This window comes from Notothenia rossii (genome assembly GCF_949606895.1).
Source record: "Notothenia rossii genome assembly, chromosome: 4".
Classification (NCBI taxonomy): domain Eukaryota; kingdom Metazoa; phylum Chordata; class Actinopteri; order Perciformes; family Nototheniidae; genus Notothenia; species Notothenia rossii.
The window spans coordinates 34,971,946-34,990,120 of NC_136902.1; the positions used below are offsets into that span (position 1 = coordinate 34,971,946).

The 18,175-nt window shown below is 41.2% G+C and overlaps 1 protein-coding gene and 1 long non-coding RNA gene across 3 annotated transcripts in view; one reads left to right on the plus strand and one right to left on the minus strand.

The window, feature by feature from the left end:
• Window positions 1-18,175, plus strand: part of LOC307036937 — a 304,273-nt gene that overhangs the window by 102,133 nt on the left and 183,965 nt on the right. The window lies entirely within an intron of this gene.
• LOC307036924 (uncharacterized protein) lies at window positions 3,924-5,150 on the minus strand. 2 transcript variants are annotated; one of them, XM_079677580.1, is made up of 2 exons: window positions 4,512-5,150; window positions 3,924-4,400 (listed from the first exon to the last, which is right to left on the minus strand). In XM_079677580.1, the coding sequence occupies exons 1-2, from the start codon at window positions 4,771-4,773 to the stop codon at window positions 4,177-4,179; spliced, it is 486 nt and encodes a 161-aa protein (XP_079533706.1). In that variant the 5' UTR covers window positions 4,774-5,150; the 3' UTR covers window positions 3,924-4,176. The 2 variants fall into 2 exon arrangements, with proteins under 2 accessions (XP_079533706.1, XP_079533705.1); XM_079677579.1 differs by having other exon boundaries at window positions 3,924-4,406.

Sequence of the window (18,175 nt, forward strand, 5' to 3'; positions counted from 1 at the left end):
GCGGGAGGAGCAGGCAGGGGTACGAAGAGGAGGATAGATGCTTTAGGTAAGAACAAAGTATATTTACTTTTGCCATCTCCTCTATATTCACAAAACACAGCCAATCATCCATTCCAATCCTATGTGACATGGCACAGTTCATTTCACTCCAATAGAAATTGGTATAAAAGAGACCATTAGTCTTCTCATTGTGCTTATTGCTGTGGATAGGTGTTAACTATTGTTGTTGTATTGTATCATATCAAAAGTTGTTTTCATCCAAGGCACCACCGCCAGGTGAATGTTGGAAGCTTGGAGATGAATGGAGCTGTAAAGAGGTGGTAAGTAAAACAACGTTTTTAATCCATTACATGTGATTGATGTAGTTATAAAAAGTATATCATAAGCTGTCATTACAGTCTAAATATCTAACAGCAAAAGGAGGAGAGTCTGAGGAGGAGAGGAGATGAGGAGAACAGAGGAGAGGAGACAGCAAAAGGAGGAGAGTATGAGGAGAGGAGAACAGGAGAGGAGAGGAGACAGCAAAAGGATGATAGTCTGAGGAGAAGATGAGGAGAGGAGAACAGAGGAAACAGGGAAAGCAGAGTAAAGAGCAGAGTTGAAAGAGAAGTTGAAAGCAGAGCAAACAGTAGCAGGAGAAGTAGAGCAAATGTAAAAGTAACTTTGAAAAGTATCAGCAAGAAGATCAGAGTTGCATAATGTTATTTTTGTTTTATTCGTTACTGTTATATTAATGTTGTATGTTAATTTTTGTACATAGGATAATAAAGATGATCTTAACCTTGAACTCGATTCATGACCTCATTTCATTATTAAAACCTTAATATCAAATTACAGACTGGATTCAAATTAGGATCTCCAAATGTGTTGATGTAATGTTTGTGATAAACTGAAGGATAAAGTGTTCCTTTATGTGTTGAGAAAATTCCCCTCCCTCTTAAGCCAAGTAAGGTGTTTAAAAAGCCTCTTGGATCAGCTGGAAAATGCATCATCACAAAGCTGAAAACAGCTGTTTCACTTTACTTTTGAAAGATACGACAGAGACAAAGCTACACATATATGATGATATTATAGAATATGATGCATTGCTGCAGATTAAACTACCCAACGGGATATAAAGGTAAACACATCTACAGCAGTAACATGCAACATACATTTTATTGCACCAGGAACTATCTTGGGACTTTTACTGCAACAACGTTGACTTGCCTGTGAATACAAAATAAACCATAGTGTTGCTGATCTACAGTGTTGTCATTCTTCTTTCAACAGCAAGACCGCTAACAAGTATTTACATACTTAATATAGTTTAGTTTCTCGCCATCCCAAACGTAAACATTCAGCCACGTGACTGCGCTTCCGAGCCGCTCCGATTACAACCGAGCCGCTCCGATTACAACGAGAGTTAGAATGAGAACGTGACGTCATATTTACATTAGACGGATACTTTCTAGCCATAACCGAAAAACACCCGTCATGCAGACCAAGATCCCTCCGCTGCGCGTTAGGGTCCTGATCTGCCGACGAGGCTCCATTAAAATATAAATATTTTTAGTGAATTACTGAGTTTAGGCACGTTAATAACGTTTTAATGAAGTTGAATACAGTATATTCATATGTGTCAGTGATTTCATGTCAATTCGGCGAACATAAACATAAATGATCGTGGTGAAGATGATGATTAAATTACGATTAAAAATCGAGAGCCGGGCTGCATTTCCTCCCGTTCGTTTTTTTCGACTAAACCACATTATTTTTGTTAAATAACAACATGGTGATGTTTTGTAAATGATTACATGTCTCTTATTTAGCACAGAGTATGATATCCATGACATATGGATCTTAACAAAATTCCGCTGTACATCCAGCGTACTGTATCTGACTTTATTTCACATGAGCTCCAGTGTGGAACCCCACTGCACCCCCTGGTGGATCAATAATCCATTGCAGCTGGCTTCATTATAATTACATTTACCTATCACGGGGGCGGTCTCAAGTCAAGCTGGAGGTTTTCCCTTGAGCGAGGGCAGATCACGTACCAATCACGGCCCTCGCGTTTAAAACTGTCTGAAATTAATTGATACATCTGTAACTGACTGTTTTGCACTCTGGTTAGACCCTCCTTAAATTTCGTCACACTGTGCTTGCATTTTTGTAATGACAATAAAGTAATCTAATCTAATCACCAGTGTCTAGACCCCGGGGTGTTCCCTATATGCTCACGGCTGCATTTCCCCCTTTAGATATACGATTTCAGGATCGGGGTCTAATCGCCAAAGACTTAACATGTATCATGTGAGATGTGTCAATAAATGTTCTTATACAAAATGAGGTCTCTCCTGATTGAAATAAGGTCTGTGGTTATTATAAGCTTTGGAGATTTTCTACGTTTTGTTCTACAACATAAAATATGTCAGAAATAACCCCAATGCTCAATGTCCAAAGCTTCCATGTGTCATAAAAAATTGCAGTTGCTAACAAGCTACTAAATAAGACACATAAATGTAGCTGCCTCTGGGTGGCAGATATGCCCATTTTTCTGCGATTTTCCTATTGTGATAAGCAGGCTGTGGGCAGCAGATGTGATTCAAAGTCATACTGATGGAGTTCCTTAATAGCCACATATTTCCTTCTGGTGATTAGATTTACTGCAATATTCAAAAATCCCATTTGTTTTTGTCAAGGGAGCTCTTAAGATGCTAACTCCCAGGTGGACCAACAAAATACGTCATCCCTGCACCACCTTAATACAGTACTGTTAAAGTTATTCTTATTACACCGCTTTAAGGGATATTTATCTTATTCTTGGGAATATGTCAGAGAATTTGCACACATCACTACACCTGCCCTTATATGGGGTTTAAAGTTGTTAATTATTAAGTGGTATTCATCTGGGTAATATCAGTCAATGGTTCTGGGCATCTGGAGTTGACTTCTCTTCTCCTCTTGACAAACATGAGAGAACCTGTGTTGCTGCATTGACCATGTTCTGTCCTTCTGTATGAACATGCCCAGACTTTGATCAATATTTCAGGGTGTGGTTTGTTTCAGCTGTAACTCACAAGGGCCCGAGAGGTCTGCATGCTGCATTCCTTATGAAAACATATATGAAATGAATTTGCCTACTGATTTACTATGCACAGGTAATGAGACACAGTGAGGGGGAATATGAAGGCAGCGGTGAATTTACATTAAGAGCACCGCTTGATGGGCTCATCATACATGCATGTGGAATGATAAATGCAAGCATGCTGTACGTATGGAGCAAATACAGATGCATACTGTGGAATGACAATTGAATGACTCAGTGCATTAGATACACCTCCCCCATCGTGAACATATAGCCTACATACGCGTTGCCTACCATGGGCATAAAGAATGTTCAACACGCGTTTCCAACATCAAAAGCTGGGCTGCTCCATCATAATTGCTTTTCTTTTATGAGTAGAGTGCACTGTGAATAATGAATCTCAGTGGTAAATGCAGGGACTGGTATATGTTTGTGTGTGCGTGCGTGTGTCTCTTATGCATGCACACACATGACCACTATACAACCCCCATACTGGCACAAACCAAGCCCACAGCATGGTGCATGCAAACGCACTTGCATACTAATTCCCCTGTCAGCATTGGCTGATTCTCATTACGCTGCTCTGTAATGACAATTCCCTTTACACACTTAATTACAAAGAGGATATAACTGAGAATAACTTTCCTAGATGTAACCTTTTTCTTTGGTGGGTACTTGTTTGTTTTTACCAAATAGAAGACTACCAATATTTACTAGTCGACACGTTTTTCAAAATAACAGTCGACTAGTCGTTACGTCATAAAGACACACAAAGAGAGGTGTAAAACTGTATTTTATATTGGAACTCATACAGTTACATTAAATACTGCATTTTAATTTGTGTTACATGGCTGAGTAAATAACAAACAGTAACTGGACTCACCAAAATCTACAGCAAAAAACTCGCAAATGCCACAGCGCATTGCGCAGCACTTTAATCGCTGTCCTCCACGATAACGTCCACCTTTTGAGGAACACCAACGCATCGACATGTGAGGGAAGGAGAATTGACCACTGTCGGGTGACAGTGTTGCCTGCCAGGGAAAAAACCCTCTCACTTGGGGTGCTTGTGCCTGGAATAGCCAGGTAGCTCCTCGAAAGCTTGGCTAAACAGGGGAAGCGGTGCACGTTTTCTGCCCACCACTCCAGTCCATAGTGGGGATATGCGGTGTCCGCTGGCAGTAATCCCGTAGCTCAGCATCACTGTTGACCCGTTTTTTCTTGCTGCTGCTCTCGAAATGAGCTCCAAACAGTTTTTCAAAGTCACTCTCCAGTCTCGCCTTTTTGCAACTTGTTTCCGCCAGCTCCACTCGAACGTTGTCTGCGATCTCTTCACCTCCAGCAAAAATGAACCGCATTAATGATAAACACATTATTTTACAATTTGGCCGGCTTATGGACTTTTTTGTGAAACAATTATCGCTAGTTCAACTCTATTTACCTGTAGCTCCCGGCTGTTCCACCTCTCCGTCTTCAAGCACTAATTGAGTCAGGCGCGCCTGGGTTTCCTCTCTGACATCGTCTGGAAGGAACTTCAGATGCTTAAATCGTGGATCTAGCATGCATGCCGTGATCGGGATGGATTCTGCCAGCAGGCGAGACAACAGCTTGAAGCGGGTGATGAGCTCTTTCCTCACGGTATTCTTGAAGAAACAAATAGCCGCCAGATCGGACTCATTTGCACTTAGCGTGTTGTTAGCCATGTTCAGTATACGGGGTAGATGAAGGACAGCCCGACGTGATTTTCTCCACACATGATAGTTGTCGCCTTTGCTAGAGGCCTGAGCACCGGGATCAGCTGTTCCACCAGTTCCCACTGGCACTCTCTCATGGCGAGGGATCTTCGGATGCCAACTTTTGTCACTGTCTCATCCGCAAGGACGGCCTGCACCGGGATTCTCTGCTCATACAGTCGCTTGAGCATAGTGAACGTTGAATTCCAGCGGGTCGCACAGTCATTTTGGAGTTTGTGTACTTTTACTCCGAGCTGTTCTTGACGTTTCTTCAAAGCACAAACTGCTACTGAGGAGTGACGAAAATGACTGAATACACGCCTGGCAGCATCTGTGGTCTTGGCAATTTCTGGTAAGTGCAACACTGCTTTTATTGCTAGTTGAATGGTTTTTCCGGCGCATCCAAGGTGGTGGGGAAACTGCTCGCAGAGCTCCATTGCCAGGTTCATGCTGCTTGCATTGTCATGAATAGTGCAAAACACAACTAAGTCCCACTCCTCAATTGTTTCTTTGAGCCTCTGGGCTATATTCACAGTAGTGTGTCTCTCTGGCATGATAGTGGTTCGCAGCACTCAGGATTTTAACTCCCAGGTGTCTGTGATTAGTGGGCAGTTATGGTGATATATGGATCCATGGTGCAAGATGTCCACAGATCAGTGGTTAGTGAGACACTTTTGGCTTTCATCTCATTGGCAACTGTTAGAAATGAAAATCAATGTTTTGATGGTATAATGTAGCTTAAACATACCGTCAGTTCAAACGCTCTTTTATACTGAAAAACCAGAAATTCTTGTGCACAAGCAGTTAAGCTTTTATTCTGAAAATCCTTCATCTACGGTTAGCATGTAGCATGTGGCTAATATACGATTTCCTAAAGAGGTGAACTGAGGAGCGAAATGACTTGGTGTGGTGAAAACCGAAACCTACTGATTTAACACTACAACGATAGATGTCGAGATACTACCATGTTGAATATTAAATGAAAGTACAGTTTATTTGAATACATTATTGTTTACAGACGAGAGTAGCATGTGACAACATCCGGAATGACCGGCAACCAAACGAGCCGAGAAGTATTGTTTAGAGTATTGATTACAGCGTTTAGAATGTGTTAAATGAAAAGTGATGAAAGAGAATATGAGGAGAAACGGCGTGTTAAGCATATATTGAATGTGAAAAGAACCTATCCTCTGTTTAAATGCAATAACGGACATTGGAGACGAGGTGAGCCGGCTGGCGGGGAGGAGCCAGCAGAGGATATATATAGCAGCGCCGGAGGAGAGATCCGCTGTCTTCTTCTTGCTCAGGAGAACCGGATCACAGCTGTTTGTCTGACGGAACAATATTCTGTCTGTAACACTACCGCGCCTTTTTTAATTAAAGTATCCCATTTGAATCTTTTCAGAGACTCCATTTAGTCTCATTTTAAAGCTTCTCTCCTGGACGCGAGAATAAAGAACATATTTAACAATTGGCGAGCTAGCCCAGGATCTCGCAAAACCGGGAGAGACTACAGCAGGCTGCTTGCTGGACCCACTGGCATCCGTTCAGCACACAGAGAGCTCAAATCAACTAGGTATGGAGAAACCTGTTATATCGAATTCTTCAATAGTTAATGTAGGACAATGTTAGTTCTGTGTGTTTGACGGCGGCCAGCGGATCCTGAAAATAGCTGTGCAATTTAAGTTAAAACAAGCCTAAATTGATAAATATTGGTAGCATTACCACGTGGCGTTGCTTTGTTAGAGGCAGGGTGAGTTCAATTTCTTTTTTTTCTATTTAACCCTGCATGCTATTCGTTTGTCTGTTAGTACATGTCGGCTAGAGGCCAATCACTATATGTGTCTTTTGTGGCGTTTTACGTTTTACGTGAATGGTTTTAGGCCATTAAGCAGTCGGGACTGCTTGAGGCAAAGACACAGCCAAAGTTTGAAGCTAAGGTTATTGGAGTGAGTGTTTTGTGTAACAACAGCGTGAGGCTGTTTTAAAAAAGTCCTATTTCAAGGGAAAGGCCTGAGTAGTTTGAAGCTCTCAGTGGTTACACCATTCTGTTTTTCAAGACATTGCGTTGTGGATTACGGCAGGAAGTGCGACATTCGTGCGTTAGATAGACGATATTCTTCTAATTGTGTTTGCTTAGCGTCCTATTTGTCCCATAAATAGCGTGTTTAAACAGAAGAAATGACCATACTGGCTCTTAAAGTCAAAACATTTACGTACATGGGTAGAGGGCTATGACGTAAGGGTATGAGGCCCATTTATCATTGTAAACTAAATGGAAATGTTATTTTAAACTACAGTGTTGTGTGTTGAATTTACTAGACAAAATATCACCTCACCAATTTCAACTCCAGGTGTTTTCTCAAATCCCTTTGTTCTTCAGGTCAAAGGTTGGAAAACCAGTTGCCATTTTGTCTTGACCTCATGTTCACGGTGAGCCACACGGCAGTCACCATTTCATGAAATGCTAATTGAAGTACTCTGTTTGCTTTAACACACTGAGGCTAGGCATTCCATCTTCTAAAGAACATCATACTTCTTGTTAGAGTTAGAACTATTGGAAGTACTTCTGCTGGTAAATGTGTATTGGCGGTTTTGTGAATATTCTTCTTTGCAAATGTGTTTTGGCGGTTATGTGCTGTGTTGTTTAACCATAGTGTAAATTCCTATTTTAAAGATATTTTTGAGGAAACTAAGTTTCTCCTTTGTTAAAAACGAGTCAGTTTTGAAACAGCTATTCCCTAGTGGATTAAGCTGGAATTTAAAATAGCGCACTCTGGTGGTAGTACAGAATTATTACCCAAATAGCGGAAACACCATAACATTGTGAATATTCTTCTTTGCAAATGTGTTTTGGCGGTTATGTGTTGTGTTGTTTAACCATAGTGTAAATTCCTATTTTAAAGATATTTTTGAGGAAACTAAGTTTCTCCTTTGTTAAAAACGAGTCAGTTTTGAAACGGCTATTCCCTAGTGGATTAAGCTGGAATTTAAAATAGCGCACTCTGGTGGTAGTACAGAATTATTACCCAAATAGCGGAAACACCATAACATTGTGATTTTGAACCAAATTCATATTTCAAAGTCAAAACCATACACGGTACAACTTTATTTTAACATTTCATATTTTAATTTTGCATATTTTTTATATATTAATTAACTTTATTAATATTTTACCTTAAACTTAAAAAAATAAAATAAAAATATCTATAAAAATAATAAAACTTTGAGCAAAAAAAAAAAAAAAAAAGAAAAAAAAATTAAAGTTCGGACGAACAGCAACGAAGGTGCTAGTCAGAAGATTAGTGCTTCATCTTTGATAAGTTCATAAATAATTAGAGAACATGTCACCAAAACAAACTAAGTTGAGACTAGACGCAGGGCCAGGCTCAACTGCAGATATCAAGGAAAGGGTAAAAATCAGATCCGATGCTTTAACAGTTTCAAGTAAAAGACAGAGGACATGGAACCAAATGGAGAAACTGTTAGAACAGTGGCAAACGAGAGGATTGATTCCAGCAGATGATCAACCTGGACCAACGGAAAAAGCTGTAGTTGAACATGAGAATGCTGAATATCTACAACAGGAAAACGCATGGATCAAAGCCGGACAACCCTCTTGGTATGGACCTGTAAACATTGCTATGAACAGAGCTGAAAAAAGAAAAGCTATGGTTGCAAGTCTGGTATTCCATCTGGAAGATGCCAGCCAAGGATTGACAAACAGCTTACATGTGGAAGAACTCGGCAGAATAATGAAAAAGGAACTCAACAGAGGAATGGAAGAGAGACGAAAGGCAGTTGAAGCCCATAATGACATTGTTGCAGATAGACAACAGAGAGAACAAGAAGAACGAAGAACCGGTGCATATACCTCCATGCCATTGATAGCGGCTGGAAGAGGAGGATTTCGATACAAATCATGGACTCACAGGGACATGGAAGCATTAGTGTCAAAGCTACCTCCACTCACGAAAGGAGGTCAGAAGTGGGTGAATGATCTGAAGAGATACACAGCCCAGGACCACCTGTGCTTGGGAGACATGAGGGCCCTGCTCGGACGGATTGAAAGACGACTTGAAGTGAGAGCAATAGATTCCGAGGCCAATTGCACAAATGACCCAGATGACACTCCATTCAACTACATCAGGTCGAATTATTGGGCTGCTATTCGTCACATCTACCCAACAACACGGAGTTTACATGCCCTCAACAGCCTGAGAAAAGAACCGGGGGAAGACATGTATGCCTTCCTGAAGAGATGTGAAGGAGTGTGGGAGGACTCCACTGGAGAACGAGTATTTGGAAATCCAGCTACATAGAGCCACATATGTCACCACAGGAGGGAGAGGTTGAATGTTATTTAAAAGATAGTGAGTAGAATATTGCATTTACACAGAGCATCCACAGATTAGAAGTAGTAGCAGACTATTTGTGTAATTATGAGAAGGAAAATACATTACGAGTGATGTTGTTCCCCCACACAGAAAACTATTGTGTCCACACAACTAGTGAGGTCAAGAAGACGGGCTTCCACCCAAAATATGCAAGGGGCGGCGATACACCTGACGTGAAGCTGTCCAGACCTGAAAACAGAAACTCGATTCTGCTGTGGTGAAGTCTGGCTACAAAGGGAGGTGTCCGATAGGGTCGCTTGTCTCAAACCAGTGAAGAAGTCAACAAGAACCCAGCTGAACTAGAGAGTGACTGTTAACGGGAGAACAGTGACGGAGCGACGGAGACTGGCCCAACATTTTCCAGCCAGTACATAGATGGACCCCGTCAGAAGACCGGGGCTGTGTTTAAAGGGGAACTTCATTTATTGTTAGCCAGAAGTGCAGTTTTTAATCAAACAATTATTTGATTTATGGAGTCAGATTACATTTTTCTCATAAACACAATTTTATAATCGGTCTGAAGTGTCTGTTTTAAGGCATGAGCCGCAGATTAAATAACATAACACTGATTGAGAGCTTGGATGAAGAAGTTGTAGGGTTTTTACAACAGTTTCAAGAATCAGTCTTTATTTATTTATTCTTGAGTAACTTTACTGATTTGTGGTGTTGTGCGTAAGGCAATATCTCATTTGAGTGAGGGGCACCAGCCCTTCATGCAGGTCACTCTCTGAGAGAATAGTTCATATTTTCCCTCCAGTTTGGAGAAATATTATTTTATCATATGTTAGTTCAGCAGTGTCAACCAATCCTCTAATCCTAGAGTTATCGAGACGCATTAGCGACACCAGAGGTATTGTTTTTCGCAGCAACGATGACGCATAATACCATTACAAAAGCCATTATTGAAACAAGTAAACTATTAGAAGTGCTAATTGCTGATTTTTTTTATAGTGAATATGCATTTATACCATCAGAAAACCATAAATCATACGATATTTTTGTACCCCTTGTGGGTACACGGAGAAGTTATATTTATTTAATGCAACGTTATGAGTTTTACATGTCCTGTACAGAATAGGGTAATCATTGCAATATTAATTGAGCATTTTATGCTCAAAGGAGGGAGTGTCATGATTATACAGATATGTTGATTTCAGTGACGTTGTAGTTAATAAATAATAACATGTAGTCAACAAGAGGTATGCCGAAGCTCGGGCCTTCTCCAAGGAGGGAGTGGTCCAGTTTTAGATATTAGACAAATAGAAGTGGATGAATATGTCAGAACTCTGAGTAATATTATGCAAGTTTTGTCTACACAGCAGGCTAGGAAAACTACAGAGATACCAGACGAGACACCAGAAGAGACTCCTGTTCGGCCAGGTGATTGGGTGAGGGTGAAAGTTCACAAAAGACAGTGGGCTGATCCCCGGTGGACGGAAGCGTGAAAGGTTGTAACAAACTTCACACGCGCTCCGGTTTAAAGGTAAAGAAAAAGGAGCAAATTGACACCACCTCACACATTGTCACCCTTCACTGGCAACTTCCAGAACATTATTGGGAGTTAGGACTGATTTGGCAGAGCTGGAACAAAACAATAAATAGAAATAAGATAAAGATAGAAACGGCTCAAAAGACAAATTGTCTATAGATTTTTATAGATTGTACATTAATGTGAATACCTATTTTTTGTTTTACATCTGTAAAAAGAGTCCAATTTGTTATTTTATTTTTGTACTCATTATTTAAATTCTGTAACAGACACAACCAGGTTTAAAATAGAGATGATGAGAACAAAGCCAAACCAATTGTGGGGTCCCCTAGGGATAAGAGTCAGAATAGCATTGTTGATTGTGCTCATTACACTTGGCACCTTTCTGGTTGGAAGGGGAGTACAATATTATGTAAGACATGGATCCATTAGTTCACTCATAGAATGCCCACATCACTAACAAGACTCCAGCTGTGTTTCAGAGACTTTCACTTATCCCCAGAGCCAAAAGATCAGCTGAGCAACAAGAGGAGGAGTTAGAAATACTCGGTCCCAAACAAGAGGCGGTTATAATCAAGATGATTCACCCCCTTATATGCAGTTCTTGTATCAAATGATGAGATGGGTTTAAGTGATTGGGATATGTAAGTGATGGGGATTTACAGATTAGGGGAATCTCTAAATACACTGGATCCATGTTTTAGTCTGTACCAGAAACACCCCCTGTTAAGCTATGAACAACCGATCGGTGACCTGAGCACAATTATTGAAAATGATTACAGTTGACACAGGCTACTAACCCACAAGTACAGCTTTGTACGTACAAACTCTATGAACAAGATTCCCCAGCAGATAGTGGCGACATTGCAGATATGTCCAGTCACAAAAGTTACTACGGTTCTAAATAACAGTGAGATTTAAAGTGATGGAGAAAATATGGAGACGTTCTTTTATAGTGTGTGAAATATGTGGTGCTTGAAACATCTAGGTATTTAAATTTATAGAAGAAAATGGTTTCCTGAAAGAGTTAATTGGAATAAACATGTTACAGTGGGTGAAGGCAATGTTTAGGGATATGGTAAAATTATTAGTAGACATGAATTGTGTTTAGATGGCATTTAACAACTAAGATGGATAGTAAGATTAGGAAAATAGAGTGGAAAAGGTTGGATTTATTTTACCTCAGTGTGTTAGAATGTAACTATACGTAATGCCTCCCGAGATCTCTCTCTCTCCGCCTGTCAGAACGCTACGACCCCATCGTCCAAGCAGACAAAAGACCTCACCACGGAAGACTCCTCCTCCTCCTCCATAGAACAGACAGAGAACCAGAGCTGAACCAACAACTCCAACGCTGCATCCAGAACTATCTCCACCTGAGGCACCAAGAACCAAAACCAGGTGAAATAAAAAGGCACACTCTCATCGGTCCCCCACAGGACATGAAGTTCCAAGCTGAGCCACAAGATTTGGGCACAAGAGCAGAGTGTGGGACATGAGAGCGGAATACGCCCTCCATGCAACAAAGTAGAGACTGTAAAGGAGGAGATGAAAAGCAAAGCAGATGGGACACTGAAGAGAGTTACAGCGGAAGGATCCAAGAGCAGATGGACTGAGGAGAAGGTGGACGGAGAAGAGGAAAGGACGGAGGAGTTGGCATGGTCCGGCAGAACGTGAGGGGGTCGTGGCTTGACAACCAGAGGGGGAGAGAAGGAAAACGGGAGTGAGTGAGTTTACACATAAACACACTTATTCACCAACGAGAAATACGTAAAGAAAAAGATTTATCAGCCATGAATTAATAAATTGGTGAATTTATAAAGAAAAAAGAGGAAACTATTAAATAACCCTAAAAACACACTGAGGGTAGAACATATTATTCAATCTTTTCATTATATGAACAAATTATTCTTTAAGAGATTTTTATTCATGTGTGAATTTGGGGAAGATTGAACTTGTTACAGTATAGACCTACAGTTTAAAGGAATGGTTTTAGTAACCACTCTATAAAAGCAGACAAATCTTTATTTGTATGGAAAATGTTAAAGGTAGAGCTAGTACCAAGCCAAAGATGGTATTCCAATCTAGAGTATTGATTTCTCCATTGTAGCATGGTTATTACCTCAGGAGGGAAGATTAAGGAGGAAATAACATTTGTTTTTCGTCCAAGATGTAGAGTTTTAAAATGACACTGGGCAAAGAGCGAAAGCAAAGTTTAATTTAAAAAAAAAAACTAATGTAGTTGGGAGTAATACATGCGGGGCCTTGGATCACTCATTGTGATGGTACATATTTGTTACAACAAACATCGTTTAGGGAGAAGGGGTCGCTCAACCCACCCTGCAGATGTTTTAAATCTTACTTGCAGCTTCAGAGGGAGCGCACGGCACCAGAGTATGAGTTTTAAAAGACAAGCGCCACCAGCTCCTAAAGGTCATCCATTCACCAGATGACCTGACTTTTGGAGATGTTATTTAAAGGAGAAACATATCTGCCATAGGTGTAAATCCCTGAATTAAACTACAAACCATTAATGAAATGACTTCTGTTTTTAAAATCCTTGTTAAAGGAGGGAGTAATTATCACATGCTCGGGCACCCAAGGTTCCACACACTGTAAAAGGGGTTAGCATAGTTATTTAAGTAGACCATAATTGAAAATAAATTAGTATAATGAGTTATTGATATTCCACCGGTTTTCACACCATTTCAGGGACTTTATCACTGCATTAGAACAGACCACCCAAAGGTACTGAGTAGGAACTTTTAAGTGATGAAACTCTACAACTGTTGTAACTGACCAAAATCTTCTCCCAGAAATGACTGTCTAGAATGCCGTACCCCAGAGTAGAACGCACAACGGCCCCTTCTAGAGAACATATTACTTTCATACCTTAAATGGTATGAAAGGAGGGAGGGTACATTTCTCAGGAGGAGACAGTTACAAATGCTAGCAGAACAAGACGACCCATCCCGTATACAGATGTGGATGACAATGATGAGTTAGTTTAAATGATATGGATGTTCGGAGATGAGATTGATCAATGAATGTCCAGCCGATGTGATTCTTTAAATGATGAAATCATGTGAAGAAGTGAGCAAAATTAAAATGGAGTGAATCCATTTCAATTTACTTCATACTATTCCAAGATAGTATATTTTTATTATTCCAATTAATTTTACACTATTCTAAGATAGTCCATTTTATTTGACTTTATTATTTTATACTATTCTAATATGGTAGATTTCATGTTGTATAAATCATTGCTATTCTAAAATGGTTTGTTTCTTTTCACTTTGTAAAAACAAGTGCCTTAACACTGAGCGTGGTATGAGAACGGTTTCTGTGAAAGGAGGGAGGAAGAAATGTTCTGATACCAAGCCATTGCTGCTATTTTGAAGAATGATATTGAATGTAAACACTAGAAGTTATGCACAAGGGAAAACTTTTATGTTTGAACACAGACAAGAATTTATTTTGTATTTTTGTAAAGCCGGCTGTGAAACCATTCCATTTGATTGTATGTTTGTTAATATGAGATATGTAATATGCAAAGTTCAGATGAAGAACTCATTGATTTCAGTATTATACACACCTTTTAGGTGTGTAAGGAGGGACTGTTAGAAATTAAAATCAATGTTTTGATGGTATAATGTAGCTTAAACATACCGTCAGTTCAAACGCTCTTTTATACTGAAAAACCAGAAATTCTTGTGCACAAGCAGTTAAGCTTTTATTCTGAAAATCCTTCATCTACGGTTAGCATGTAGCATGTGGCTAATATACGATTTCCTAAAGAGGTGAACTGAGGAGCGAAATGACTTGGTGTGGTGAAAACCGAAACCTACTGATTTAACACTACAACGATAGATGTCGAGATACTACCATGTTGAATATTAAATGAAAGTACAGTTTATTTGAATACATTATTGTTTACAGACGAGAGTAGCATGTGACAACATCCGGAATGACCGGCAACCAAACGAGCCGAGAAGTATTGTTTAGAGTATTGATTACAGCGTTTAGAATGTGTTAAATGAAAAGTGATGAAAGAGAATATGAGGAGAAACGGCGTGTTAAGCATATATTGAATGTGAAAAGAACCTATCCTCTGTTTAAATGCAATAACGGACATTGGAGACGAGGTGAGCCGGCTGGCGGGGAGGAGCCAGCAGAGGATATATATAGCAGCGCCGGAGGAGAGATCCGCTGTCTTCTTCTTGCTCAGGAGAACCGGATCACAGCTGTTTGTCTGACGGAACAATATTCTGTCTGTAACACTACCGCGCCTTTTTTAATTAAAGTATCCCATTTGAATCTTTTCAGAGACTCCATTTAGTCTCATTTTAAAGCTTCTCTCCTGGACGCGAGAATAAAGAACATATTTAACACAACCCTCGCTTTCACAGTGTTGTACTGAAGCATGATGTTGCTCCAAAGTGTAGCACGGGACCTTATAGCCTGGCTCGAAAAACTTAATAATTTCCCTGAAGCCTTCTCCGGAAAGGGCAGAAAGTGGTTTAACATCCTTGACGACAAAGTTGATAAGCAAGTCTGTTATCTGCTGTCTTCTTTTGTCCGTAACGGGGCACTTGGAAAAATCAATAATGCTCGTCTGCCTCTGTCCAGTGCTGACGGCGGTCCGTTGCTCACTGGTGCTAGCATTACTGCTAGTGCTAGCTGCCGGCAGCGGCTGTTTCATTTTCAGATGGTTGCGCATAGCAGTATTTTTGTTGTACAGCTGTACAAAACTGACACTTCACTGTGGAGTTGGTTACATCTTTGTTGAAGTACTGCCATACATATGAATGTCGGACGTTTTTTGGAGCATTTTGCAGCACCTCGTTTACCTCCATTTTGTTCACGACTAGTTGACTAGGGCCTACTGCGCCGACTAGTGGTAAAGGTAGTCGACTAGTTGGTGAAACCCCTAGTGCCAATGAGAATATATTTTCATTACCTATTAATATATATATATATATATATTATTCTCCCCTTGCAAGAATATTTTGGAATTGCAGGCTTGGCAGATAGCTTAACACGATCAGGAATAAACACCCAGGAGACAGCAGGTCAGTTTAGGATGTTTACTGAGTAATTTCCATTTCCATTTTTGTAAAACTGAAATACAAACAAAATACAGGATTTGGGCCCGCAGTTTTAATCAGGGCTGAATACAACATTTTAATTGTTTTATTATTATGTTTATGGTTGTTATTTGGAGGGCTCTGTCCTAATATTTATTTTTGTTTTCAACTATGTTGAAATATTAGTTTAATATCATTCTTTTATTTTGCTATGAAATTCTGAATGAAAGGCTGCGCGCGAGACTGGTTTTTGTGTGGGTCGTGTGGGTTTTTGAGTGAGATGCGGCACAGCAGCCTGTCAGTTTACTGTTGCTAGGTTAGTTTGGCTCTTATCATTTATATTTATCTGCAACAATGGATATCAGGAAGTGGTTCATGAAAGGAATATGGCAACTCAGCGCCAGATGCAGGCACATTAGAAGAAATCAGTTACGTTACCAACGAGCTAGCAAGCCAGCCAGGGACAAGGGAGGCTGGCAATCAATTATATTTTGAAGAGAAATTGACTCAAGCCGGCTCTCTCAAAAACTCCTGCTCTGTGCGCAAGCAGACCGCTGCACACGCTATCTGCCTCGCTCAATCTTTCTCTCCATCGCTCAACCTCACTCCACCCTGTGTGCGCTCCTCAAGTTTGCCTGCGTGCTTGCCCAAGTTGGCACAGCGTTACAAATGTGCCACCAAACCAACCAATGGATGTAGCCTGTAACCTGTAGCCGTCAACAGCCTTATGGCAACCTAAAATCTATGACCTAAAACCCCTCTGTTCCGTAACAACAATTCACGAGCGCCTTCCCGTTGACAATTCAGATTTCCCGGGAAATATGAGTTTCGGGCAGATGCCCGCCCAGAGACGTATGTCTGACGTCGGGTCTGACTGAGGGAGACATCCGCTTTCTGCTCCATCACCAACTCACTGCGGGATACCGACAACAACAAGTCAGGAATAACCACAGAATCTCTCTCACACTGACCTCTTCATCCTGCTCAGATTCCTCCTGTGCATAGCTCACAACCTGTGTCACAGAACAAGCCACAAAAACTGCAGGAGAGCACTTGGCATTCTCCTCTGCCTTAACAATCACAGTAGGTGAAGATGACTGCATGGTAGGGGTTTCACAACTACCAATATTTACTAGTCGACACATTTTTCAAAATAGTAGTCGACTAGTCGTTACGTCATAATAAAGACACACAAAGAGAGGTGTACAACTGTATTTTATATTGGAACTCATACAGTAACATTAAACACTGCATTTTAATTTGTGTTACATGGCTGAGTAAATAACAAACAGTAACTGGACTCACCAAAATCGACAGCAAAAAACTCTTGTTTACATAAATGCCACGTAAATCCAGTGCGCAACACTTTATTCGCTGTCCTCCACGATAACGTCCACCTTTCCATATTTTTGGTTTGGTTTGAACACCAACGCATCGACATGTGAGGGAAGGAGGCTTGACCGCTTTCGGGTGAAAGTGTTGCCTGCCAGGGGAAAACCCCTCTCACTCGGGGTGCTTGTGGCTGGAATAGCCAGGTAGCTCCTCGAAAGCGGGGGAAGCGGTGCACGTTTTCTGCCCACCACTCCAGTGGATTATCCATTGTGGGGATATGCGGTGTCCGCTGGCAGTAATCCCGTAGCTCATCATCTAGGGCCTACAGCGCCGACTAGTGGTAAAGGTAGTCGACTAGTCGATTCGTTGGTGAAATCCCTACTGCATGGTAGGCGGTGGACCCTCAGCCCACACACGGCTGCCAGACAGGCCGTTACCCAGGATAACATCCACACCACCAATTGGCATTACAGGCCGGACCCCCATGGCGACCTCACCCTGCACCAGACCTGAGTCAAGCACAAGAGAATGCAGAGGAACAGGCACAATATTCATTCCCACACCTCGCATCCGGACAAAATCCCCAGTTCCAAATTTGTCCGAAAATGGTATGAGTCATACGATGCAGTGTCTCTCAAAATCTTTACCGGCACACTGATATCACTTCCCACCAATGACACGTATCCGGTTGACACAAATGCAGAAAACAGTGGGTCCTTCCACCCGTATTGCTCATTAATCTGCTGACAGGGAGAGATGACAGGTAACGGCACCACAGACACACCACAAGCAGCAGAGTTAAACTGGCCTACACAGTTCCCCCTTTTAGCCTAAGCTTTTGGACAGTCAGCCTTCCAGTGCCCTCTCTCCCTGCAGAAATGACAGATTTCCGAATCACCCTGTGGCTGACCTCGCATCTCACGCTCACCCCAGTGCGGATTAGCTTTCTCTTCCCATCTCCCTGCTGCACGATACATTCCAGCTTCATCCTGGACCCTGAAGTCGCGACCGCCCCTGTGCGTTAGCACATAGTCATCTGCCAGAGCAGCAGCCTCTGCAGCAGTTTT